The 26,919-nt window shown below is 39.6% G+C and overlaps 1 protein-coding gene, 1 long non-coding RNA gene and 1 other non-coding gene across 4 annotated transcripts in view; all 3 read left to right on the top strand.

Annotated features, from left to right (window-relative positions):
* Positions 1–4,115: 4,115 nt before the first annotated feature.
* YWHAE (tyrosine 3-monooxygenase/tryptophan 5-monooxygenase activation protein epsilon) overlaps positions 4,116–26,919 on the top strand; it is a 41,188-nt gene continuing 18,384 nt past the window's right edge. The window contains exon 1 of one of the 2 annotated variants that reach the window (XM_028519162.2): positions 4,116–4,462. In XM_028519162.2, coding sequence (XP_028374963.1) covers positions 4,399–4,462 — 64 coding nt within the window. In that variant the 5' untranslated portion in view covers positions 4,116–4,398. The remainder of the gene's footprint in view (positions 4,463–26,919) is intronic. The other variant, XM_028519163.2, reaches the window with a different exon arrangement.
* LOC114504337 lies at positions 14,349–14,455 on the top strand. Its single transcript, XR_003685121.1, has one exon. It is a non-coding gene; the product is annotated as a U6 spliceosomal RNA (small nuclear RNA).
* On the top strand, positions 20,917–23,066 carry LOC118502120. Its single transcript, XR_004904797.1, has 2 exons — positions 20,917–22,553; positions 22,754–23,066. It is a non-coding gene; the product is annotated as an uncharacterized LOC118502120 (long non-coding RNA).

The raw sequence follows: 26,919 nt of genomic DNA on the forward strand, positions 1-26,919 counted from the left end.
GGCCACAGCAATTAGGGCAAGGTCCTTCTTTTTTAATGTAGGCATTTACAGCCATACATTTTCATCTGAGCCCTTACTGACCAATGTGGCTCAGGTGGTTGGGCGTTGTCCTACAAAGTCAAAGGTTGCTGGTTAGATTTCCGGCCAGAGCACAAGCCTGGGTTGTGGGCGTGGTCCCTGGTTGGGGCATGTATAAGAGGCAACTGATCGATGTTTCTCTCACATATCTATGTTTCTCTCCCCCTCTTTCTCCCTCCCTTCCCCTTTCTCTAAAAATAAAAATGTCTAAAAAAATTTTCATCTCAGCACTGTTTTCACTGTATATCATAACTTTTAGTACATTGTGGTTTTTATTTTTTCTATTACCATTAGTCCCCTTACGCCCCTCTCCCCCCACAAGCACCATACTGTTGTCCATGTCCATGAGTCCTTTTTCCTTTTTGCTCAGTGCCTCCACACCCTAAACTCTTCCCTTAGCCGTCATCCTGCTCTCTATGAGTCTGCACTGTGTTTGTTTTTATTCATCTCAAGGCACTTTCTAATTTCCCTTGTGATTTCTCCCTTGACTCATCTTTTATTTGAGTGTTATTTAATTTCCACATACGGTTTTCCCCCTACATCTGCAGGGAATTGGTTCCAGGACACCCCTCACATACCAAAATCTGCAGTTGCTCAAGTCCCTTACATAATATGGAGTTGTGGCAGTATTTGTGCATAACCTATATGGTATACATCAGCTACAGTGGGTTATGCCTCTATCACTTCATTCATGTGGATTCAAAATATTGCTCAGTGTGTGGCAAACTAAAGTTTTGCTTTTTGGAACTTGCCAGGATTTCAAAAAAAGGGTGAATTTTAAAGATTTTATTTATTTATTTATTTTTAGAGAGAGTAGAAGAGAGGGAGAGAACATCAACGTGTGGTTCCCTCTCATGCGCCCCCTACTGGGGACCTGGCCTGCAACCCAGGCACGTGTCTTGACTGGGAATTGAACCAGCAACCCTTTGGTTCTCAGGCTAGCCCTCAATGCACTGAGCCACACCAGTCAGGACTGTGATTAATTTTTAATTTCATCCCGTTGTGCTAGGAAAAGATATTTTGTATGACTTCAGTCTTTTAATGTTTAAGACTTGTTTTATGGCTTAACACATGGTCTCCAGTTTCTCAACTTGACGCATGAACATGAAGCTTCAAAGGTGAAATCACTTGCTGGAGGTATAAATAAGTAAATGTGTATTTGTTTTATTATAGAATTAGGAGTAGAACCCAGGTATTCCGATTCTGTGTTTTACCATTGAACGTTGACATTTGTTTAAAATGTGAAGGGGCTTAATTAGTAATGCAATAAGGGGCCACCCAGTCTCCTTTGTTGGGGTCTTCTACTTTCACTTCTCTCTTAAAAGTAGATACTCTGCAAGGTTTTGTGTTTGGTCCTCTTCCATCTTCCCACACTCTCTACCAGCTTCCATGGCAGTTTCCCTTTTTTCCAGTTCCATGCTGGTTATTTCTACCTGGGTGATCTTTGAGAATCTTAGAACCAACATGTGCTAAAAGGAACTGTCCTCTCTGCATTCCATCAGCAAACTTTCCTACCATCTCCAAGCACTTTTTTTTTGTTAATGGTACTGTTACAGTACAAAAAGGGGGGGCCAAGGGCAGCCAAGGCAATATACTATTACCCAAAAGGAACCCCCCCAGGTTTGTATGTCCAAAGCCAGAGGAAAGACATCTCTCAATGCCTGAGATTAGTGAAAAGGAAAGGAATTTATTATTCATTTGAAATAACACAAACTATTAAGTTCCCCACAAATGCATACAATCCTCCCAGCACCCTCCACGTGGCAAAAGGGAGCACTTCCCCCTGCCTGTGAGCCCCCATTCCCTGGGTTCAGAGCATTAATGAGGTTTATTTCCTCATTCTCTCTCCCTGTGTTCTATCAGGGAGGGGTTCTGAGACCACTTTTCCCTTCTGGGCCATTACACGCTTCTCTGTCTCTGGCACAAAGCTGTTGTGTAATATTATAAACGCATTAAGATAGTGTAACTCTTCTGATAGTTCATACCACTGGCAATACTGTTTCAATCTAGCAATGATGCAGCAACTTAAAGAACTATTCACGGGCCATCTCAGCTCATCACTCAAAACATAAGTAGGCCACACCGTGTTACAATAATAAACCATTAACTGCTTAATCAAGGGATATTTGTGTGTCGACTTAGCACAGTAGTTCTCCCAATCCCTTAGGATCCTACCCAATGGGCTCCACTTAGGAACCAGCTCAGAACTATTCACATGGTTCCAACAAAGCAAGCAAAAGTTCAGAGCAAGAATACAGATGCCATGAAGACCAGGTATTTCCCCATCTATTGCTCACAATTCCCGCTCCATTATTCCAGAAAAAAAGCACTCAGAAACCAAGTTTTCAACCAAAACACTTTCATGTCTCTACTCCCTCCCCGTTTCATTTCCTTTTCACCTTTCCAGGCGTGATAGGCGGCTGATGCCCTCAGGAGGAGTGCGGAGAAATTCTTGAGACTGGGAAAACTCCAAAGCCTCACTCTTTCACACCTGAGGGGGTCGGTCTGCCATGGACAATTATCGTCCTGCCTCGCTTGTTAAAAACTGTTACAGTACAAAAGGAGGGGCCAAGGGCAGCCGAGGCAATATGCTATTACCCAAAAGGAACCCCCCAGGTTTGTTATGTCTGCCGCCAGAGGAAAGACATTTCTCAATCCCTGAGATTTGTGAAAAGGAAAGGAATTTATTATTCATTTGAAATAACACAAACTAAAGTTCCCCACAAATGCACACAGTTCTCCCAGCACCCTCCACGTGGCAAAAGGGAGCACTTCCAAAGCCTTGTGGTCCTGACTCTCACCCAAGCCTCATGGTCCCAACCAAGACACCAAAGCCACGTGGTCTTAAACAGATGCATGGTCCCAAAAAGGGAGACCCCCCCAATGGCTGCTGTGCTTCTGTTTAAATCACAGCACTGATCCTCCTCTGCAGCCCCATTTCTGGCTCCTCTCACAATTGGCCACAGCTGCCAGCATTCTAGGCAGATGTGGCCCTGTGGTGTGGAGCCAGTTATCTCCAAGCTCTTCTGGACCCTATTACAAATCCCTATTTGGGGCTCCCCTCTTGGCTGCACCCTGTTACAGTACTGCCATTCATTATCCTAGTGACTCAGTGGGGGAAGATGGAAAATCAACTTTAATTTTTTGGCCCTCACAAGATCTCCACATCCCATCAGCTACAAACTCTTGTGGCCTCTCTCTGTACTCCTATTTTCCCTTTCCTTCCTATTTTCACTGCTACCGTCTATTACCTCTTGCCTGTATTAGTGTAATAGCCTCATAATTTATCTTCTTCTTTAATCACTATTATACTATACTTATTAATCTTTCTAAAGTATGTGCTGTTGGATAAACGATGATGGTATCATCCTCCATGAAAAAAATCATTAAAAAAATAGCTTTCTTGTGCCCACTGAATAAGGTGGAAGCTTCTCAGCTTGCCATCCAAGACTCTTAATAATTTATTTCTAAGCTTTTTATTCTACATTTATTGCAGATCTTACCACACAGCTTATGTTCTAATTATCTGAGCTTCAGTCTTGCAACCGATGTCATATCGAGTACAAGGTACTGGGAAGCCACTGGGACGCAAAACAAACCAGGTGTCCCTTCCTGTCTCCTCAGCCTTAATGTGATGTCGGTCCCAGTCTTCTGTACCCTGCACTGCAGACCAGGCTTCTTTGACAACTACCCTGCTCCTATCCATGGTGGGCCTAAACCGAAGAAGGCTAAAGCACAGGATTGGCCAGGGTGAGGTCCAGGTGTGAAAACTGGAGTTCCTCTTCCCCTACCAGTTAGAGCAGGGCCCACCTCTTTACCCCAGGGTTAAGGAAGTCTGGAAAAAGCCCGGGACTGGGCTCGGCTAAGAAAACAAAGGCAAGGTGGAAGAGGAGTCTCGGGGAGGAAGGCCTGGCATTAAAAAACCGTTACAGCCTTTCGCTTTCACTGGCTCCCTCTCTTCAGGATCAATCCAGACCGGCCTCGCCTCAGGCCTTTCTCGTTCTCTCGGGGAACCAGAGAGCTCTTCCTTCCCACAGTTGCAGTTCCCGCCTAGGATCTCCCGCACCAGCAGGGCTCTCAGGAGGAGGGGCGTCTAGCTGGTTCCAGCCTCTTCTGTCGCCGAGCTCCCGGACCGCCCCCCGCGCCAGTTGCCAGGGAGCGGTTGCCATAGAGCTGAGCAGTTGTCCGCGTGCGCAGGCGGAAGTCCCGGATTGAGGCGCCGCCATTTTTGCTGCTCGGGCGCGGAGCGAGAGGCTGAGAGAGTCGGAGACGCTATCCGCTTGCATCCGTCGCGCAGACCCTGCCGGAGCCGCTGCCGCTATGGATGATCGGGAGGATCTGGTGTACCAGGCGAAGCTGGCCGAGCAGGCTGAGCGATACGACGGTGAGTTGGGAGGTCAACCGGGGGCTGGAATTCTCGGACCCTCTGCCGCCGCCCACAGAGACTGGGAGCCGGAGACAAAATGGCGGCATCGTCTCCAAGTCTGGCCGAGGGACGTGGATTTGGGAAGCAGGAAATGGCCTGTGGTCTCCGGGAGAGGTGGGAGGCCTCAGGCTTAGGAATTTGACCCCTTAAGTGTCCTTAGCTGCAGACACTCGCCGGCCCAGAGGCACAGGCGCTAGGGTGGAGGAGTTGGTTGTAAAATGGCGGCTGGGGGGAGGGCAAGTCCCCCGGCGAGGGAAGGGGGAGGAGATGGCGGGTGCTGTCTCCGAGCGAGCAGTCCTCCGGGAAGCCTCTGGCCGGTCTTGGGATGCGGAGAACAATTGAGTGGGGTGACGGGGAAAGAAACACCCGCCACTTAGGGGAGAGCGGCGACCAGGAGCTGCAACGCGGGCGCCTTTCAGGGAAATATGGCGGTTGGGGGCGGTGGCTTTTCCCCGGAGGCCCAATGTGGGGCGGCGGCTGTGGAGTCTCACAAAGGAGAAGCCTAGCGAGCGGAGGTCTTTGGGCTTGCAGTGAGGGCAGTCTTGAATGAGGCGGCGGAAGGGGAGAGGGTTGGAATCACTGCAGTTCATCCTTGGGCGGAGGCTGAGATGCTACGATCGTGTGTCTTTCCCTTAGGCCGGCACACCTTGTAGTGAGGGTTTACGTTCAACCTCTCCTTCTTCTGGGGAGGTCTAGAAAAACCTACCTCACGCCCCCTTTCCTTGGACTTACTCCGGAGAGTTCGAAGTTCCTGTAATTATTTTGTGTCACCGTAAGCTTTGAGTTCTGGTGGATAGAACATTGAACAGGAAACAAGGAAACCATGATTTGTAGTCCTTTCCCAGTGCCTGTATCTCAGTCTACCACTTCGTGAAAATAATGACTTGGCTGTTTCCACGCACCATTGTGATAAATGGAGAAAGACCTGTTGAAATATAATGTTATTCCAAATAATGTTTAGTAAATGCATTTTGGTTGACTGTCCGGACTTGGAATGCGTGTTCGTACCTCATTTGGGATCTTAATTTATCTTAAGCACTCAACTGAGACTTGGGTTTTGAGATTTTGATTATGGGGGGGTCCCATTCTCCCCGTTTGGAATACATGATTTTATGTACAGATTTGAACAATTTTTCTTTGTTCACTGTTCCTTTGACCGTAAAGATTCTTTCGTCATTTTCCACAACTTTATCGAATTGTCCATTGTTTCTGTGTAGTGAGTTCAGGCTGCTGCTTTCCAAAAATTGCCCCTCCCCCCGTTTTGGACCGAGGTCCTTGAATTACCCCCACATCCGTTAAAATGTAGTATTATAAACACAAAAAAATCATGTATGTGGTTCCTCTGGTTTTAATGCTGTTGGGACATGGTTGGAATTAAGTGCCATTGATCTTCAGGTTTTTCTTAAATACTAAACCACTTATTTTTCAAAATGTTCTGTAGGACCATTGCTTTCCTTGAATGCTTGTTTGTCCCGTGAATAGCCTCAGGGTTAATACCATACATATATTAGGATTCAGGAATTCGAAAGTTAGGAGGAAAGGATTTGAACTCAAACTTGGGGAAGATACTGCATTAAATTTTGTTTTGTAAGTCCTTAAATTGCTATTTGTGTTGAATAAGGTTCCTGTTGAGAGGGGGAGGGGAGTAAGATGGGAAGTACAGCTCAAGGTCAGATTTGTCTTTATTTCAGTGTTTAAAAGTCAAACACAAGTAGGTGTCCTCTTAATGCAAGTCCCCCCCCCCCCCCCCAATGTTCCAAACAGGTTCCCCTCTCAGTCTGCTAGTGCTCTTGGGAGGAAACTTGAAATTATATTGGAATGCTTCCTGTTCTGTAGGGATTTTAGGCTCTTGATAACCAAAAAGGACATGGAGGAAGGTTTTTTTTTTAAACTTGTTTTGAAAACTGATTGGAAACGCATGATTGTAGTTTCCAAATAAGTGGCATTTTAGTGATAATCATATTTTGGGATTGAGTGACGAGGATTTTTTTTACCAAATCTAGTATTGGTTATTCAACATAGCACTCTCTAGATAGAGCCACATCATTACACGTGCTTGGGTTTCTCCTTCAGAATCTGAAGGGGGAAGGAAGTAGGCTCAGGTAGACAGGAACTCTTGTGACTGTTGGGCCCAAGATAGGGATTCATGGGAAGGGAAGAAGAGGAAGACAATTATCAGGAATCAGACTCCACCTGGGTCCACTCCTTTATTGGGTACAATAATTCAGTGTTCCTGGTTACAAAATTATCCCATAGTTTCAGTCACACATTCATCAAGTGTTGAGAGGTGAGAGTGTATTTGAATGATTTGGCTTTGGGTACTTGGATATAAATACTGGTTTTTCTCATTGTTCCTGCAGTACCTTTATCTTCTATTTTGCATGCTTTGTTGAATCTAATACTTAAACTTCTTTGTGGCATCAGTTAACTCTACTCTGGGGAATTGGAATTAATTTGTATGATTTATTTAAAGGTAGTGGAGCCGTGCCTGGGTAGCTCATACATCAGAAGGCCGCTGGTTTGAACCTTGGTCAGGTCGGGACGCATACAGGAGGCAACCAGTGCATGTTTCTCTGTCGCATGTGTTTCTCTTTCTCCCCCTTCCTCTCTCTGAAGTCGGTAAACATATCGTTGGGTGAGGATTTTTTAAAAAGTGCTGGAGGAAGAGCTAAGATGTGTTCAGAAAAAGAACAATTTTGAGTTACAGATAGGAAATATTGAGGTTTGAGGCTACGGCTGTTCACCTGGAAGATTAAATCTACGTCGCATCACTTAAAGTCAATAGTCTGAGGGGTAGTTTTTAACCCTATTAAGGAAGTCTGTGACCTTATAGCATTCCTGAAGTAAGTCTTACTGTTCCATCTATGTGAACCACGATAGTACAGAAAAATGGAGGGTATGGGGGTGGGGGGACAGTGAGTACTTGAACATTTTTTTGAGAGTAGAGAGGTCAGCATATACTGTGTTTGGGTTTGTGGGATAGTTGCTGGTTTTGTCATTTCAACTTCTTGCTGTAATGCTTGGCTCCATACAAGTTGTTTTTTAAGATTTTATTTATTTATTTTTGGAGAGGGAAGAGAGAGAGAGAAACATCAATGTGCGGTTGCCGGGGGCCGTGGCCTGCAACCCAGACATGTGCCCTGACTGGGAATCGAACCTGCGACACTTTGGTTTGCAGCCCGTGCTCAATCCACTGAGCTACACCAGCCAGGTCCATATAAGTTTTGATGGTCACTTTTGTGACCATTCACTCTGTATGACTGCATCTACATGAAGAATACATCTGTTCTGAGTTACTACTTAGAGCTATACTTGAACAGTACCACAGCCTCATTTGTAACTTACTGTGTTGGTGAGGGGTTTTGACTTGATAATATATGTCTTGTTAAGGAAGAAAATGGGTTAGTAAATTAACTTTAATAACGAGTTAAAAAAAAAAACAAGTTATCAATTCTTGACTGTAGGGCAGTAATTTTATTGCTATTGTATTTAATGTTGAAATTAATTGCTGTTTCAGTTAATGGAGTTAACTTTATTGAGTGTATTATTTCTCTTTTCTAAATATAAGCAGAATTGGCTAATGCAATTTTTAAGATCCCTCCTACTAGTATCTTTTAGTCTTTTTTTTTTTTTTTTTAAAGATTTTATTTATTTATTTTTAGAGAGGGAAGGGAGGGAGAAAGAGAGAGAGAGAGAGAAACATCAATGTGCGGTTGCTGGGGGCCATGGCCTACAACCCAGGCATGTGCCCTGACTGGGAATCGAACCTGCGACACTTTGGTTTGCAGCCCGCACTCAATCCACTGAGCTACGCCAGCCAGGGCTATCTTTTAGTCTTTATGTTTAAAGCAGATGCTTTTTTTGTATATACTATAGATTTTTGTATAGATAGTATTGTGCTTCAATCTATCATGTTGGCTTACAACACTGAAATATAATGTAATCATGAATCATTATAATTTGAGTCAAATTCTTACTACAGTGGACATTCTTAGACACCCATTTTCAACTTCGTATGAAAAGACCTCAATTTGAATTTTAGCAGGGGAAGAATAGTTAACGGCAAGTATTAAACTGAACAAAATGTGGATTCAGTAAATACAAGGAAACACATTGAAAGTCTTTATAAACAGGCTTTTTTAATTGTTTCATAGCTTGGTCAAAGGAATGTTTTAAAAATTTCTGTAACCTGGTATGGCAAGTGAAATTTTGCCCAGTGTATTATTGTATTTAATTTTACAGATGTTTAAATTTGTAAGAAGTCTATCTGAAAGATTTACTGTATTATTTTTTATTTTTCAGTTACAGTTGTCCCCATTTTTCTCTAATTACACTCCCCTGCCTTAACCACCCCAGACAGTGCGCGTATGTATATATGTTTTGTTTTTTTTTTTTTTAAGATTTTACTGACTTAATCCTTTTAGAAAGAGGGAGAGAAACATCAGTGTGTGGTTGCCTCTCACACTCCCCTATCTGGGGACCCTGCCTGCAACCCAGGAATGTGCCCTGACTGGGAATCAACCAGTGACTCTGGTTTGAAGGCTGGTGCTCAATCCAGTGAGCCACACCAGCCAGGGCCATATATATATATATATATATATATATATATATATATATATATATGTATTTTAAAAGAGGGCCATAAGGCTCATAATGCCAGACTTTTACCTTATATTTAAGGAAAGTGTGTATTTGAATAGTAATGACAGTCATAGGATAAAATTTAAAATTGTAACTATATAATGCCATATATATAGAGAACTTCACTCTTCACAGACCACATTCACAATTTTTTTTTACTTCATATAACACTGATGTAGTAATGTTACTGCTATTTCATGCTTCAGGAAAGTGAATTTGAGAATATTAGTGATTTACCCCCCCCACATCACATGACTAACTGGCTAGTAAATGGCAAAGCCAGAAATTGTCTGACTTTTAGACCAGATCAGTATTTTCTCTTGAGCCACTCAAACAAAAGACCTATGTGTAATTAAGATGGTGCCTTGGGGGTGGTGGTAGAACTGCATATTTCTTTAGCAGTCACTTCAAATAATATGTCTTTGTGTTTATGACTGACTAGTATCTATCGAAATAGTAGATAAAATATCTTCATACTTTTTTAAAAAAAACATCTCAAGGCACAGTGAATGTGGAATGAGGATTTTAGGTAATTTCAGAGTGTTTGCTTGCATACAGTTTCCTTGGTTTATCACAATGTCTGTATTGGGATATAGCTAAGGCCATGCATTTCTGTAAAGTGCTTTTGAAACATTTCCCCCTTCACCTTTATCTTAATGGATATTAGCTCTTAAGTTACGGATGTAAATGGAAAACTTAGAAGGGAGAGAAAGGTTGGTGAATGATTCACAAATGTTCTAAGCAGTAGCCTAGGTAGTTGTCAAACAGATTCCATTAAGGGTTAGTGAGGAACAGCAACAGAAAATAGTTTAACTGTTTTTTTTTTTTTTTTTTTTTTTAAATTAATTTTATTTAGCCCTGACTGGTGTGATTCAGTGGGTTGGGCATTGCCCTACCTAAAGGTCACTGCTGGTTAGATTCCTGTTCAGGGCACATGCCTAGGTTTTGGGCCAGGCTCCTTGTTGGGGACTTGCTAAAGGCAACCAATCGATTGGTTCTTCTATATGTGTTTCTCTCACATAGTGATGTTGCACTATCTCTCTTTCTCTGTCCCTTCCCCTCTCGCTAAAAATAAATAGATCTTTAAAAAATTTTTATATTTATTGGTTTGAGAGAGACACACACATCTGTTGGCTCCACTTTTTATGTGTTCATTGGTTGATTCTTGTATGTGCCTTGACCAGGGATCAAACCCACAACTTTGGCGTACCTGGATGTTGCTCTAACCAACTTAGGTACACAGTCAGGACTGTTTACTGGATTTAAAATGGTCAGTTAACAGTTTGATACAGTTAAATACTGATTTCCAAGTTGACAAGTTGGTTTGTCAACATAACTTTGGTTTGAACTCATTAACTAAATATTCATGCCAGTCACATTCCTAAAACAATTTCAGAAGCTCATTTAAATTTACTAAGTTGTATTGTAAAAGTCTGTGTCTTTTTCCATAGAGGAACGCATTTTTCATTTTCACCAATTTTATTGATTTGGATATTTTGAGTATGTTGGCTATCTCCCATGTGGTATATGCTGGATTGATCTCAGTTATGTCTCGATTTGATTGCCATCAACTTCAACAGGTCTACACGACTGTGGAGCATCATCCAGTGAGAAATCTCCGGCACCAAACTTCGCAAACCACTCTTGACACGTTCCATCAGTCACAGCACCTTCTTCACATACTGCGTGTCTTTTTTGTGTGTGTGTGTGTTTCATACGTGTTTTTACCTTTCTTGAAATAATAAAGCATAATATATGGAAAATGTGTATTTTCTTTTATTTTCAAAATTAAAATGGCTATACAACAATTCACCAATTTTGATAATTTTTTTTAAGATTTTATTTATTTTTTTTAGAGAGAGGGAAGGAAGGGAGATAGAGAAGGAGAGAGAGAAACATCAATGTGAGGTTGCTGGAGGTTATGGCCTGCAAGCCAGGCATGTACCCTGGCTGGGAATCGAACCTGGGATACTTTGGTTCCCAGCCCACGCTCAATCCACTGAGCTACGCCAGCCAGGGTGACAATTTTGATAAATTTTTAAAAAATGTATGCTGGTATGACAGTTGTCACAATATAATAGTTTCAGATGAACACGTTAAAGATAACTAAGTGCTATTAGATCCATCTTATGGAAAAAACCAAATGAACTTTTTGGCCAACCCAATAATAACAAGAGCCATAAATAAAAGGGTCATGATTTGTCATCCAAATCTGGATACCTTGAAATGAAGGAGTACCAACTTATAATAGTGCTGTATGTATAAACTGGGATTGTCCTGAGGAGCAAATTTGCCTCTGTAGTCAATTTATTTTAAGGCCATTTGTTACTACTAGTTGTTTTGTTTAGAGATTCATGATACAAGTTTAAGTTATGTCCATCCTTCTACCACAGAGATATCTTACATCGAAGTCCTCAGATTGGTTTTCTTTCTTAAATAAAGTCAACATTTGGCAGAACTTAGGACCAATTAGAGGCAAAGTTTCCTCCTCCTAGTCCTCCGAATGGGAACTGGAAAAGCCAAGGGTATGATAGTTTGCTGAAAATAGAACTTGCTGGCATATGAAGTAGTCCTGAGTGATAGTGGCAAAGCCAAGTATGTTGGTTTTATGTATGTCTACCTTGAACAGATCTGTGTTTAAAAATACTTGACTTAGGTAGCCCTGGCAGGGCAGCTCAGTTGGTAGGAGCATTTTGTCCCCATAAACCAAGGTTGTGGGTTTGATCCCTTCAGGGCACATACAGCAGTCAGACAATGAATGCATTAATAAGTGGAACAACAAATAGATGTTTCTATCTCTTAAATCAACAAATAAAAATGAAAAAAACCCCACAAAAAATACTTAGGTCTTAGTGTCTATCCTAAGCTCAGAACCTTTTCCCCAGAAGCATTTTTATACCGTCAGCCACACTTTGTTATGACTGTTCTTTTTAGACCATCAAATCCTGTCTAGTTTAGTAAACAAATGACCATGATCATGGCCTATCGTTTTTAAAATTTAATCTCAACTTTATTACCCATCTTCCAGTGATCCATCACAGTAACTGGGCAGATGTGTCATTGGTAGGCCTGATTTGTGATGAGGTCATGATTTTCTCTAGCTGAAGCAATATGAAAGTGTTTTAACTTTTCATTTATATATAACATTCAAAGGAGACACATTACACTATAAGAGTAACTGACTCACATTTTGTAAGATGCAAAGGCCTTGAAATAAATTGACTTTCTTGTTTGTAGAATGGGGATCAATGATGCTTGCTTTGCCTGCTTGTTTATAGGGCTGTCATGAAATAGGGAGGTTTTGTAAACTGCAAAGAAGAGTATTTGACAGGTAGCATTATTACTTGTGAGAAATTCTCATTCAATGTGAATGATAAAGTAAATGTCTTCATTATTGATTTATTGTACTCAGATTAAAAGATAACCTACCTTTTTTTGAGTTTTTCTTAGCAAGTTTTTCTCCCATGAGTTTAGTCTATGCTTATGTAAATATGGACAATGTTCAAAATAAAATTCTTAATCTTATGCTAGAAATTTGCACATCCAGAAAGTGAAGGTTGTTTAAATTTGTTTCCAAGCAGTATAATCTATACTTTGGCCATGTTGAGCTGATATGTAGTTCTTTTGATATTAATTCCAGGTTAATATTCAAGAAACACTAACACCTGTTTATGAATTTGGGGTGAAAGGTTCCATAGCATGAAAATACTCAAGTAAATCAGCACTAAAATATTTGTATGTTAGCAGTCCCAGGTTACTAAGAAAAGAATGATATAGTACACCTGTAAAGATCCCCCCTCAACTGAAAGAAGTATTCCAAGAAACCTTTCGTAAGCTGAAATGGCTTAAAACAGGGGTGTCAAACTCATTTTTTCACCTGGAGGGCCTCATCAGTTTCATGGTTGCCTTCAAAGGGCCAAATATAATTTTGGGACCATATAACAGTTAGCAAGAGCTTAGCACTGCCGCCAGGTAGAAACAAGGTGGAGGGCTGGATTTGACCCCTGGGCCATGTGTTTGCCACCTGTGGCTTAAAGTGAAGAAGCAATTACCTTTGGACACATTTTGCTAAGGGAGTACAAAATAAGTGAAGAACGTTCGTAGACATGGTTAAAATGGTTCAAAGCTTAATGGTGGTTTGATGCTGAGTGTAGGTCACAGTAAAGAGCTTATCTGTGCCACTCTCCCTGCTCTGGGTGTGTATTGCCTCGTTAATGGCAAGTGCTAAGTGTTCTTTGCTTTTCACCTTTTTCCTAAAAGTGAAAATCCCCTTCGATTTCTTTCATTTAGTGAAGATAGGTACTAATAATGTAAGTCTTTTTTACATTATGAGGTTTTTTTAAAAAGACTTTTATTTACTTTTAGAGAAAGGGGAAGGGAGAAAGAGGGAGAGAAACATCAATGTGTGAGAGATGCATTGATCTGGTACCTCTTGCACCCCCCCCCCCCAACTGGGAACGTGACCCACAACTGAGGCAAGTGCTCTTGACTGGGAATCGAACCAGCAACTTTTCAATTCCCAGGCCTGTGCTCAATCCACTGAGCCACACCAGCGAGGGCTTAATGTAAGTCTTCCTTAAAAGTGAAGTGGTGTTGCCTTGGCCGGGTGATAATGGTTGGAATGTCATCCTTTTCACTAAAAAGTTGTGGATTGAATCCCTGGTCTGGGCACATACCTGGGTTGTAGGTTCAGTCCTCAGTTGGGGTGCATACTGGGTGTTTCTCTTCCCTTCCCTCCATTTCTTCTTTCTCTAAAATCAATAAACATGTCCTTGGTGAGGATTTAAAAAGTAAAAAGGGGAAATGATAACATGAACTTTAAAAAAAACGGGGAATACCTGTACAGTAACCGATTTTGTGGAATGTGATTCTAAAGGTTTAGCATAAGCTCCGGACAGTAAGTTCTGATTAATGGAAAGATACCAATTAATACTACTTAATCTATGGTGGTTAGTCTTTTAAGGATTTTCTAGGGCCTTGAAATGGTTGTTGTGAGCACTTTTGTGTTGTAGAATGTTAAGTGTCCTATTTAAGAATTTGTGTGATTTTTTTTTGATCAAAATAAATTATAAATTAATTAGTAAAAGTTTATGGTAGGATTACCATGGCAATTTCAAAACATTGTGTACTCTGACTAGAAAATATCACTTATAACAGCTGTGGTTTTGTTTTTATAGATTTTTTTTCAAAAAATATTGATACAGTGCTTGCTTCGGCAGCACATATACTAAAATTGGAACGATACAGAGAAGATTAGCATGGCCCCTGCGCAAGGATGACACGCAAATTCGTGAAGCGTTCCATATTTTTTTTCAGGGGGGGATGGGTAGGGTTTACAGGAACAAATTTGGAGGACACATGGACAAAAACTAGGGGTGGGGGGTAATGGGGGGTAAGAGGGGAGGGTTGGGTGGGTGGGCTGGAATGGGAGTAAGTGGGAGAAAACTACTTGAACAATGATTAAAATAAAATTTAAAAAATATTGATACAAAATATTTTTCTGTGTGGAGTGAGCATTTTTTTCTCTACAATTTTTAAATGTACTACCGTAAAAATGCTGTAGTATTGATTGGGGTTTCTTAGCTGTTGAAAGACTTCAAGAAATAAGTAAAATAAATAACATAGAGTAAATAGTATTAACTTTTCTCCTGTACTGTATAAGGGTTATTTCTGTTCCTTTTTTTCCCTGTGGTGTTCCAAAGCAAAAATTTCAGATACTTTGTTTTTTTTTCCTAATTCTACACAAACAATGGAAAGAGATTTAGACTTTGAACTCTTTTTCTCCCCCCCCATATGGCAGTATCTTAGGTCACTTACCCTCCCCCCCCCTTACTTACACCTTATTTCCTCTATACTATAGCTAAACACATTTGGCTGCCTGACAGTATCTTCTTAAATTCTAAGGAGAAATCTTAGTTTCAATGAAGGGAAATTTCCCTCCTGTTCCCCCATTTTTATTCTCATGGGGATGATACCTTTCTGCATTCAGAACCTGCTGCATCTTATGACTTTGATCTTTACCTTGCCTCATTTCAGAATCCTAATGTCAGTCTTTCTTTAGTCATTTTTATCTTTTATTCTTGTTCATCACACTGCATTAATGATTTCCCAGTTTCATTTTCTCCATTTCTAAAAGCTAAAAATTTTGGAACACTAGCAGTATTCTGTTTAGCAGTTTATTTCATCACTTCTGCATGATTTTGAAGACAGATTAGGAGACTGGTTTGCTCTTTTTGTGTGGGTGGGTGGGGGGCAAATGTTTTCATTTCTCTTAGGTATTGTGCATGAGATTGGATATGGTAACTCTGTTTAAACTTTTGAGGAACAATTTTTCTAAAACAGCTTACATTTTTACAGTGTATAAGGTCTTGGTCTTAGTCCATTCAGGTTGCCCCAACAAAATATCACCGACTGGGTAGCTTATAAACAATAGAAATTTAATTTCTCCCTGGCTGGCGTAGCTCAGTGGATTGAGTGCGGGCTGGGAACCAAAGTGTCCCAGGTTCGATTCCCAGCCAGGGTACATGCCTGGGTTGCAGGCCATAACCCCCAGCAACCGCACATTGATGTTTCTCTCCCTCTCCCTCTCCCTCTCTCTCTCTCCCTCCCTTCCCTCTCTAAAAGTAAATAAATAAAATCTTTAAAAAAAAAAAAAAAAAAAAAAAAAAAAAAAAAAAAAGAAATTTAATTTCTCACAGTTCAGGAAGCTGGAAGTTCAAGATCATGGTGCCAGCAGATTTGGTGTGGTGTGGTTGGTTAGGATCCACTTCCTGGATAATAGATGGTGCTTGTTTGTTGTGTTCCCCTCATGGTGGAAGGGATACTGGTTTGTTCTTTCTTTAGAGGTTAAGTTGGGGGTAGACCAGGTTGACTTACTTCACTAAGCAAGATGTGATTTAAAGTATTAAAATATACTTTTATTTCTGTTTGACATTATTTGGATTTTTAAGCTTAAAAAAATCTGAAACTGATTTTTAAAATTTACTGACACTTGTAAAGCACAGAAGAATTTAGGAGGACAAGTATTACTAAAAATAGCTGTAGTTATTAAAATATGGCTTGAGCAGCTTGGATATTTTCCAGCTCTAGTATTCAGTACTGCATATCTTCTGTATTTTCAATATAAACATATTGTATATATATACATTGTACATACTCATGGAAAATTTGAGGAGTCAAAGGTGGGAAGAAAACTTCTAGTATCAGGTATTTTCTGTGCAAAAGTTTTTTGTCTTACTACTTTGTTGTATATACATCTTTGATTTTGCTTAGTTTTATATTATGGGCTTTCTGGTCATGGACTGTAAATATTTTTATTGGCTATATAACATATTAAGCTATAAAAGAGTTGTTGGCTAGAATATTCGTAGTAATACTGCAATGAAATTATATCCAAAATATAATTTTTCTGTAATTTGGGTTGCTTAGGAGAGATTCTGAGAAGTGGAATATTTCTGGTCAAAGTAAGTGAACCTAAAGGTTTGGCTTGTGTGCTCCCATTGTTCTCTTTTATAGTACTACCAACTTAGGAATGTATAGTAGGTAACTTTTAGCTGCAAAGACTCAGGTATTTAAAAATTTTAAACCAGTTAAAATGTGTACAGTTTTTCCCCACTCTTGGTTGTTGTTGTTTTTTCTTTAAGAATTTTATTTATTTTTAGAGAGAGGGGAAGGGAAGGAGAGGGAGTGGAAACATCAATGTGTGGCTGCCTCTTGTGCACCCCCTGCTGGGGACCTAGCCTGCAACCCAGGCATGTGCCCTGGGAATCAAACTGTAGGGACCTTAGGGTTCGTGCTCAGTCCATTGATCCACATCAGCCAGGGTCCTCATTGATTTCTTAGTGTGTAGCTTGTTGACTTCTGCCACTTTTCCTTGTATTTACCTCTGTATTTTTATATTCTATTTTGATGAGTTGATAAGTTTAGGAATTCCTTCATTTTCAGAAACATTCCTAAGGATTTCTCTTACAAGTCAATTCTTGGACTTTTTAATCAACAGGTATTTATTTAGTATGTCTTGAGTGAGTTTCCCTTTCTGAATGATAATTTATGACAATAACTACTATAGAGGAATTTGAAGACTTAAGGAGAACTGTGGTTTAAAATAAGAATTATCCTTACCAAATTCTGTGATAAGGAATTTTAGAGAACTGAGGGCATTATGGGCTGTAGCTATCAGGGAAAACTGTCCTACATCTTTTTGAATTTCTTTGTGCATGTGTTTTTAATTGTCAGAGATAGACAAGCAAAGAGATACTTTTAACACATTACTGACTTCCTATTATGTGCTAGAGAATTTACTATGTGATCTCATTTGAACTTTCATAACTGAGAGGTATCTCCCAAGTTGTAAGTGAGGAAACAAGCTCATGAAGGTTAAGTGACAAATAGCATGTAATTAAACACATAAGCTGGAATGAAAATCTCATCTGAATATTTTTGGCTTATAAAGCTGGTGTTTTTCTACCATGCTATGTTTTCCAAAGTGTATGTGTGTGTCTCTTGGTCTAAGAAGAGTACAAATGTTAGGTAGATATGACAAGAATAGCAGAAGTGTTATAGAATAGAAAACCCCTCTAGAGAGGCTTCCCAGACCTCTTTTATTTCAGCATCCTGTTTGTTTCATAGTACTCAACACAAAATGTACTTAGATGTCAGTTTATTAATCTTGTTCACTTTAAGCCATTAAAAACTTTGCTTAAAAAATCCCAGGAGTGGCTTCCAATCTTGCCAAACTGTTTACTTCAAACTATTCCCTTTTAACTTAATTTTAAATGTAACTCTTAAGATATATATCATAACATTTTGCTGGTTTTACTTAAAAGTAGCTAGTGATTACTGCTATGGCATTTTATTTCCATAAAAATATAAGTGATGCATTTCTCTTAAAGCTGCAAACCTCAGGCTTTTATTGCATCCCTAGATCCTTTCCACAGTAGTTACTATTGGAATTAAAGTAAATAATTTAATAGTTGAATTAGAATTTTGAGTAATGCACAAATCTTGTTTTAGCTTCCCATAGAGCTCTTAAGAGATTTGGAAGCATACCCACAAAAGTGCAAATAGCCTTTTGAAGTGATGATGGTATCACAAACTTTGAGCAGACATAAAACAGCTGAATTGTGTATGATAAAACTAAAATTCTTATGTTTGTCAGGGATTTAATGTTTAACCACCAAGACCAGTCAGTTTAGCTGAGAATGTTTTGTAACCAGCTTAGTTGATGGATTCATTAGGTTGTAGCTCTGTCAGAAATCATGTTCCATAGGGATCTTAACTGAATTTCTTTATTTTTTTTTTGCTGGGTAGGGATGGAAGCGGTGCCTCCAGGAAGCTTTGACTTACAGGAAATAGTTGTTTCCCCTAAGGTAGGAACACAAGAGTAGTGGGAATGAGAGTGCTGCCAGGAAAGGGTTCTGTGGCCACAGAGGAGGAGAAAAATAATGATTTCAAAGATTTGGAAGTGGCTGCTCGAGACTGCCCACGCTTAACTGAATTTCTTTTATGGATAACTGATAATATTTGCCCTTAAAATTGTTCAAGTCAAATTTCTTTTCCATGCTTTATGGTACAAAAGTGGTATCTCCAGTAGAGTATTTGTTAGTATGATAGAGAAAGTATTTTCTTAGAGAGAAATTTAATTGCTATCTATATATTCCTAAATGTTAACAACAGAGTCTTTACTACCAAGGTATTTTGAACTTTTAGAAATCGGAATGTTGATTGTCACTGAGTTGTGTGTGAATTGACAATGTTTAGTGATTTTCCAAATTTGCTTAGCTGGTAATTTCACTCATTCCTCAGAGGTTAAGTCTGCCAGGTCCTTTGAAAGCAACATGACATCTGGATATTGACATACAGAACATTCTCCGAAATGCCCTTGCCCTGGCTGGTATGGGTCAGTGGATTGAGTGTGGGCTGCGAACCAAAGAGTTGCTGGTTCAACTCCCAGTCAGGGCACATGCCTTGGTTGTGGGCCAGGTCCCCAGTGGGGCCATGTAAGAGGCATTGATTTTCCTCTCTTTCTCCCTCCCTCCTCGTCTCTCTAAGAATAAAGAAATTAAAAAAAATCTTAAAAAAAAGAGAGAGAGAAATGCCCTTAATGGTTTCATGAGATCAGAAGTATCCATGTGAAGACTGCTTCTGTTGTGTAAATCTAGTCAAACATTTTTTGACTATTCTAAGTCAAGATCTGTATGGTATAAATTCCTCTTAGATTTAGTACCTTGGGAATTTTTTTTTATACTTGCTGGAGGACATGCTTACTGATTTTATTGAAGGGGGGAGGGAGGGGGCAGAGAAGGAGAGAAACATTGATTCATTGTCTCCGATTTGTTGTCTGTACTACTACACACCCTGACTGGGGACACACTGTGGCGGGGACAAACCCTCAACCTGGGCATGTGCCTGACCAGGAAATTGAACCTGTGATCTTTTGATTCACAGAAGGACACTCCAACCAACTGAGCCATAGCGGATAAGGCTTTAAAATTTTTATTCATTGATTAGAGACAGACAGACAAACCGATCGATCAGTTTGTTGTTTCACTTAGTTAATGTGTTTAGTGGTTGATTCTTGTATGTGCCTGGACCAGGGATGGAACCTGAACCTTAGGGTATGGAGATGACACTAACCAACTGAGCTACCCAGCTAGGGTGGTATCTTGGAATTCCTCCCCACCCCCCAAAAAAACCCTTCCATATTTTTAATCAAATACAACAATAAAAGCAATTTAACTTGGGACATTTGAAGTTGTTGCTTGATGCCATTAACCATAGACAAAAATTGTGCTATGCATTATTTAACCATAGTTTCTATAGGTATCTCTACTCTTTTAAATAATGTCTGACTTTACTTGACAGTCCTTTTTTAAAGTGTGGTTTCGTGTGTGTGTGTGTAATATGTTGAGACACTATAGTGTTCTTGCTGTTTTTCACCCAATAACTTCTATTTAGGCATCAGGGTTGTCTTTGGGCTAGTGAAGTGTGAGCAGAAATTAAGCAGGCATTGGCAAAAGTAGGTTTACAGTGTGGGCACACAAAAGTCTATTCTTTTATTACTTAATTATTATATGGTGTTATTGATCTTATTATTTTGTATCCTTAGTAACTTTTATCTTCCAGGTAATGATGACTGGTAATTTAACAAACAAGCCTGTTTTTGCCCACCTTGTGTGGGTGTAACTGTAGAGGCAGTGAAAAACCCATCCCTGATTCTTATGTTTCTTTCCTTGCTTTTTTTTTTTAATTTTTAAATTTTTTGGTTTTTCTTTTTTTAAAAAATGATTTTAGAGAGAAAGAGAAACACTTATGTATTCATTGGGTGATTTTTGTATGTGTCCTGACTGGGTATTAAACCCACAACCTTGTCATAGTGGGATGATGCTTTAATAAACTGAGCTATCCAGCTAAGGCTTTTTTCTCCTTGCTTTTTTGACGAGGGAAGCTTCAAATATCCAAAGGTACAACTCCATAATGGAAGACCCTCACTTAGACATTTGAGTGAAAAAGAAACCTTAGTTGTGTCAACCCTCTGAGATTTGGGTGGCTATATGATTTCCATGCCCACTTTCTCTATCCTTTGGGCATAGTTACCACGGGCATAGAACTGTGGTTCACAACTCTTGATCCTTTTTTCTTTTAAAAATGTTTTATTTATTTTTAGAGAGGGGAAGTGAGGGAGAAAGAGGGAGAGAAACATCCATGTGTGGTTGCTTCTCACGTACCCCCTCCACTGGGGACCTGGCCTGCAACCCAGGCATGTGCCCTGACTGGGAATCAAACCAGTGACGCTTTGGTTTGCAGGGCTGTATGCAATCCATTGAGCCACACTAGCCAGGGCCTCCGCTATTGATCCTTTAGAAAAGGTTTAAAAAAATGTTTACTGTCTCTTTTGTGCTTTCAGTTTTGAGATGTTAAGTAGATTATATCCAGGCTTCTCTGCTTTTCATACTCTTCAGGGAGATAGAGTTGTTTCAAAATTACAAGCTTTTCTAAAGATGAATAAAATAATTTTCTGGCTGGTATGTTAAATATGTGCATGCCATATGAAGGACATTTTGCTTTCATGGCATGCTTTAGAGTATGAATGAATCATAACACTTTCGCCTTCTGTACCTACTTAATTTTCTGGCAGAGATCCTTTTCAATTGTTAATGCCTAAAGGACATCTCTTGAAAACTAAGTATTCAGATTTTAAGGGAGACATTTATCACTTTAAGTTCTTTGTCCATCCTGAGCTCTTTTATCTCAGGTCTGCTTGTTCTCCCTTTGGTCTTTGATACAGCTATTCTCTCAGTACTGTTGCTGGAGCACAGGTCTGGGTTTCAGTTTTTTATTGGGACCCCTCCCCCATCCTTCATCCTCCAAATGCAGACATCAGGGTTTCCTTTGCTGCTGTACTTCTCTTTTTCCCTTTTAGCCCAGAAGACACACACGCTTTTACTACATAGGGTGCAAGAGCCATTCATCTTATTTTTATTTTGAGTTATAGAAGCAGTAACAGTCGAGAGTATAGATGGGGCTGCTTTGGCTTTCTAGAAACGTTATAGGAAAGAAGTGAGCCAAGGCAGGGCTGATGTCAGTTCCCTGGGACGTCAGAGGAAAGGGGACCTTGGAGACACAATCAGGGGGTTAGCCTGGGATGAGCTACTGCTGCCCATTGCCCCCCTGGTTGCAAGTATTCTGGAGACCCTTAGAGTTTAGGAGAAAGGAAAATCACTTCAAAAGGAGATACAAGTGGAGGGCATGCCAAGAGTCATTCATCTTTTATACAGGGATCCTACCTCTCAGTATTAACAGTTTCTCTGATAATCATAAAATGGCAACATTCCCGAAGTCTAAACTATTGACACTCCCTTCCTAAGTTTATCTTGCCTTTATCATCAAAGGATAAAATACTGTTTTCCTCAGCACCTGGGAAAATGGCTTCAATATGTTCTCTTATCCTGGCAGTTCTCTTTTAGTGCAGAATGGCTCTCTGTGATGGTGAATCTTTTCTCTTTATTGTATTTATCCTTCTTTTTAGTTATTTTGTGAAATGTTTATGAGGTAATCATCAAGGGATAAAAGAAAACTAAATGTGAGAGAAAGATGGCAGCATTTTATTGAAAAGTATAGTTCTTATTCTGCCATTTTTTAATTTAACAGATCTTCCTCTTTTGAAGAAGTATTCTCTTTTAATACTATTACATTTATCTCAGGGAGTAAAGATTTCTCTATATGTCAGTTCAGATGTATGCATATAAAATATATTCTGATAAGATTCCAAACTGCCAGTTTCAAACATCCATGCCTGATAACTAATAATTCGTCTAGAGATTTTTTTTAAGTGTCTGTAAATTTAAGAAAAAACTATTACTGGTGACACTGTAGATATTTTTACTGAAGTGAATTTTATAATTACAAGGTGAATTTTTTAAAATTATTTTATTTAGTTATTTTTAGAGAGGGAAGGGAGGGAGATAGATAGAGAGAAACATCAATGTGTGGTTGCTGGGGGTTATGGCCTGCAACCCAGGCATGTACCCTGGCTGGGAATCGAACCTGCGACACTTTGGTTCGCAGCCCGCGCTCAATCCACTAAGCTACGCCAGCCAGGGCTACAAGGTGAATTTTATAGAGAGTTTTAGTTTTATGATTTGCAGAGTACCCTTGCTCCCCCCCCCCCCCCAACTTTTTCTCATGATAGTGTTGTGTTACCCCTAAAATAATTTTGCATTCTTTCCATTGACATGGTGATTTGGGACACTTGCTTTCATGCAAGCCAGAAATAAATTTATTGTCTTAAGTTTCTTCTCATGTGGGTCTTTGGAGGAGTTTCAACAGTCTCCAGTCAACTGAAGATTCCATTGTCATTATGTCTGTCATCTGGATTGTTTTTCACTGAGAAAGGGGGACTTCAGAGCTACGTAGTTCATCAGAGCTTTTTAAAAATTATGTTACAATACACATAATTTATTCTCTTAACCATTTGTAAGTGTACAGTTTAGTGGTATTAAATGCATTCACATTTTTGTGTAGCCATCACCACTATCTTATCTCCATAAGTCTTTTCATCTTGTAAATCTGAAGCTACACCCATAAAACAACTCTGCATTCTCTTCTCCCCTCATCCCCTGGCAACTACCATTATAATTTCTGTCTTATGACTTTAACTAATTTAAACACCTCATGTAAGTGGAATTGTACAGTATTTTGTCTTTTGTGACTATCTTCTTTTACTTAGCATAATGTCCTCAAGGGTACTTCATGTTGTAGCATATTGCAGAATTTTCTCCTTTTTAAGGCTGAGTAATATTCCATTGTGTGTTTTTGTCTTCCTTATACATCTGTCCATCGGTGGACACTTGGATTGTTTCCACCTTTTAGCTATTATGAATAATAGCTGCTATAAACATGAGTGTACAAAGGAAACTTAACAAGTGTTGGTGAGATTATGGGGAAATTGGAATCATCCTAGATTGTTGGTGGTAATGTAGAAATGGTGTAGCCCCTGTTAAAAAGTTTGGCAGTTCCTCAAAAAGTCCTCCTTCCCTCCCTCCCTCCCTTCCTTCCTTCTTTAGAAGAGTATATTGCTGGGTCATATGGTAATACTGGTTTTTTCACAGCAACTGTCCCATTTTGCATGCCCATCAACAGGGCACAGGGTCAATTTTCTCCACATCCTCGCCAGCATATTTTCTATTTTAGAGTAGCCATCTTAATGGGTGTGAGGTGGTAGGTCATTGTAGTGTTTTAAATGGAAAAAGGAAGGAGCTTGTTTTTTTTTTTAACTATTTTGCTGTGGGAGCTCTTAATTGGGAATCAAATCTGGTTATTATATAAAGTGGCACTTTTCTATCCTTTGTATAGATTGCTTTGATGGGCTTGCCCTGTCCCCATTCTTTTTTATACCAAGCAGATACTTTTTTTATATATAAGACAATTTATAACCTTACACTTTGCTGCCTGCTGTTTATTGATAACACATAGCAGATTAATTAGACTGCAGTATACTAGATTGTCAGAATATCCACAAATGCCTTGACTCTTGTACTATTATGAGGTTGTGTTACGTTCTCCTTTAAGTCATTTCATTTACAGGATTCCAGATCAGATTATATAATACTAGGCACTTCATATTTTAAGTCTAGATGCCATAGTCTTGTTAGTTGGGGATGTTAATGTATAGGCATTTTGTTCAAGTGTGATGACATAGGACACCTATACTAAATTCCCTTTATATATTTAATGAACAGAGCTCAGACCTTCAAGATGGTTCTTTGGGTCTCAAGAGTTCTTTAGGGCAGATATAACAAAATTTTCTACCAAATAAAACTGGCTGCAGCAGAAGGGCCTATTGAAATTGCTGGGAAAGGACTATAGAATCTCTGGTTCTATCTAGAGGTGATGCTTGAACAGGTTTTGTTCATCTAGGACATGTTCAGTCAAGCCCACCAGAATATATTTCTCAATCTATTTGATAGTAGTTTGTTTTACCCTTGTTTTTTTTTTTTTTTTTTTTTTTTTTTAATTTATTTTAAGAGGGAAGGAAAGAGTGGGAGAGACACATTGCTCTGTTGCCTCTTGCATATCCCCAGCTGGGGACCTGGCCTGTGCCCTGACCTCACAATTGAACCAGCAGCCTTTTGGTTGGCATGCTTGTGCTCAATCCACTGAGCCACACTAGACAGGGCACCCTATTCATTCTTTAATCAAGTGTGTGCCATTTGTGGTATTAAATACTGTGCTCTCCTGGAAATACGAGGACACAGTTAATGCCTTTTTAGGAAGATAATATTTGATGGGAACACATGCACAGAGTAAGGTGTTTGAGTTTGATCTGGAGCTGTGAATTCTTTCCTAGACAAAGAAGAAAAAGGTCGTCATTGATCAGCTGATTGATACTTTTACATAAAGCCAAGATCTCTACAGAACCTCAAGTGACTGAAACTTTTTAGGGCAGTGTGTGATGCTAAGGCCCTTTTCTTACCATGGGGTGATTACCTTCAGTGTTCTTGGACATAAGAATTTGTTTCTGCCCTGGCTGGTGTGGCTCAGTGAATTGAGTGCCGGCCTGAGAACCAAAGGGTTGCTGGTTCGATTCCCAGTCAGGGCACATGCCTGGGTTCCTGGTCCAGTCTTCAGTAGGTAGTGCGTGAGAGGCAACCACACATTGATGTTTCTCCCTATCTTTCTTCCTTCTTTCCCTTTTCTAAAAATAAATAAAATCTGTAAAAAAAATCTGTTTCTCTGAACATTTTACTTAGGAAAATTAGCTGAGTGTGGTTAAGACCTCTGGCACTTAAGTTGAATTGTCTGGGTTTGAGTTCTGGTTAGTGTGACTTCAGGCAAGTTACTTTTAGCTTCAGTTTTATGTGTTTTAACAACTGCCAAACGTTTTTTTCTGATGTTGAGAGAAATTATGGTTATAACCCAGTATGCTTTGGTGCAAGGCACATTAATTCTGTTTTAAAATTTTATTTTTAGAGAGGGGGAAGGGGAGGGAGAAAAAGAGAGAAACATCAGTGTGTGATTGCCTTTCACACGCCCTCAACTTGGGACCTGGGCCGCAACCCAGGCATGTGCCCTGGCTGGGAATTGAATGGACAATCTTTTGGTTTGCAGGCCAGCACTCAGTCCTTTAAACCACACCAGCCAGGGTGGCATGATAATTCTTTTTTAAAAGTTTTTATTTTAATTTATAGGTTTGAGAGAGAGAAGCATTGATTTGTTGTTCCACTTATTTATGCATTCATTGGTTGATTCTTGTATTTTCCCTGACTGGGGATTGAACCTGCAACCTGGTTCATATTGAGAGGACACTCCAACCAACTGAGCTACCCAGCTAGGGCTGAGACACATTAATTTTGTCAGCTACTACACAGCCCAGACTTAATGTACCTAACTTCCTGTTCATCCACAAGTAGTGGTTTGACCATGATTCACAGTTCACTTGTTCATAAGTTATGAACATACCTGCTTCAAACAGGTTTGACAGTCTTCTCCATCTCAGAAATTCTTTGATCAATTTATGAAATGCAGTTGCCACTATGATCATTTCATGAAATACTAGTTGAGTTGTGAAATTTATGTGAATATAATTGGTGTTAATCCTTTGCTAATGGAGGTTTTTGAGAATGTGGTCAGTTTAGACTTTTGTGTAAATCAACTTTTGGGGGTATGCTGCAGTTCAGATTGTTTATGTTGCTGGTGTTACAAAGATAAGGGCAATGCCAGTGTTGTGATAGCTTTGTTATAGTCATTGGTACAAATTACTGATGATAGAACTTTTAGGAGTAGAAGGCAGGCCTTTTCTTCTGACTCATGATACTATTCCTTAATATACTACCTTCAGGAATGGAGAAATTCCTGAAGATGAGGGGTGAGAAGTTGGGGGTTTAAAAGTAAGTAATTCCTACAACTCCAGTAATGAGAAGGCAAATAATTCAATTTAAAAATTGGCAAAGCATGTGAATATTATTCAGAGGACATACACAAATGGCCGGTAAAAACATGAAAAGATGCTTACCGTCATTAGCCATCAAGGAAATGCAAATCAGGATCATGAGCTACTGATTCACACCCACTTGAATGATTTAAAAAATGGAAACTTAAGAAGTGTTGATTGAGTATGGGCAAATTAGAATCCTCTTAGATTGCTGGTGGTAATGTAAAAATGATGCAGTCCCTGTTAAAAAGTTTGGCAGTTCCTCAAAAAGTTACCATATGACCCTGCAGTTCCAGTTCTAGGTGTATTTGTTCAGGAGACTCAAAAGCATATTTATATCAAT

This window comes from Phyllostomus discolor, chromosome 8, assembly GCF_004126475.2.
Source record: "Phyllostomus discolor isolate MPI-MPIP mPhyDis1 chromosome 8, mPhyDis1.pri.v3, whole genome shotgun sequence".
NCBI classification, from domain to species: Eukaryota; Metazoa; Chordata; class Mammalia; order Chiroptera; family Phyllostomidae; genus Phyllostomus; species Phyllostomus discolor.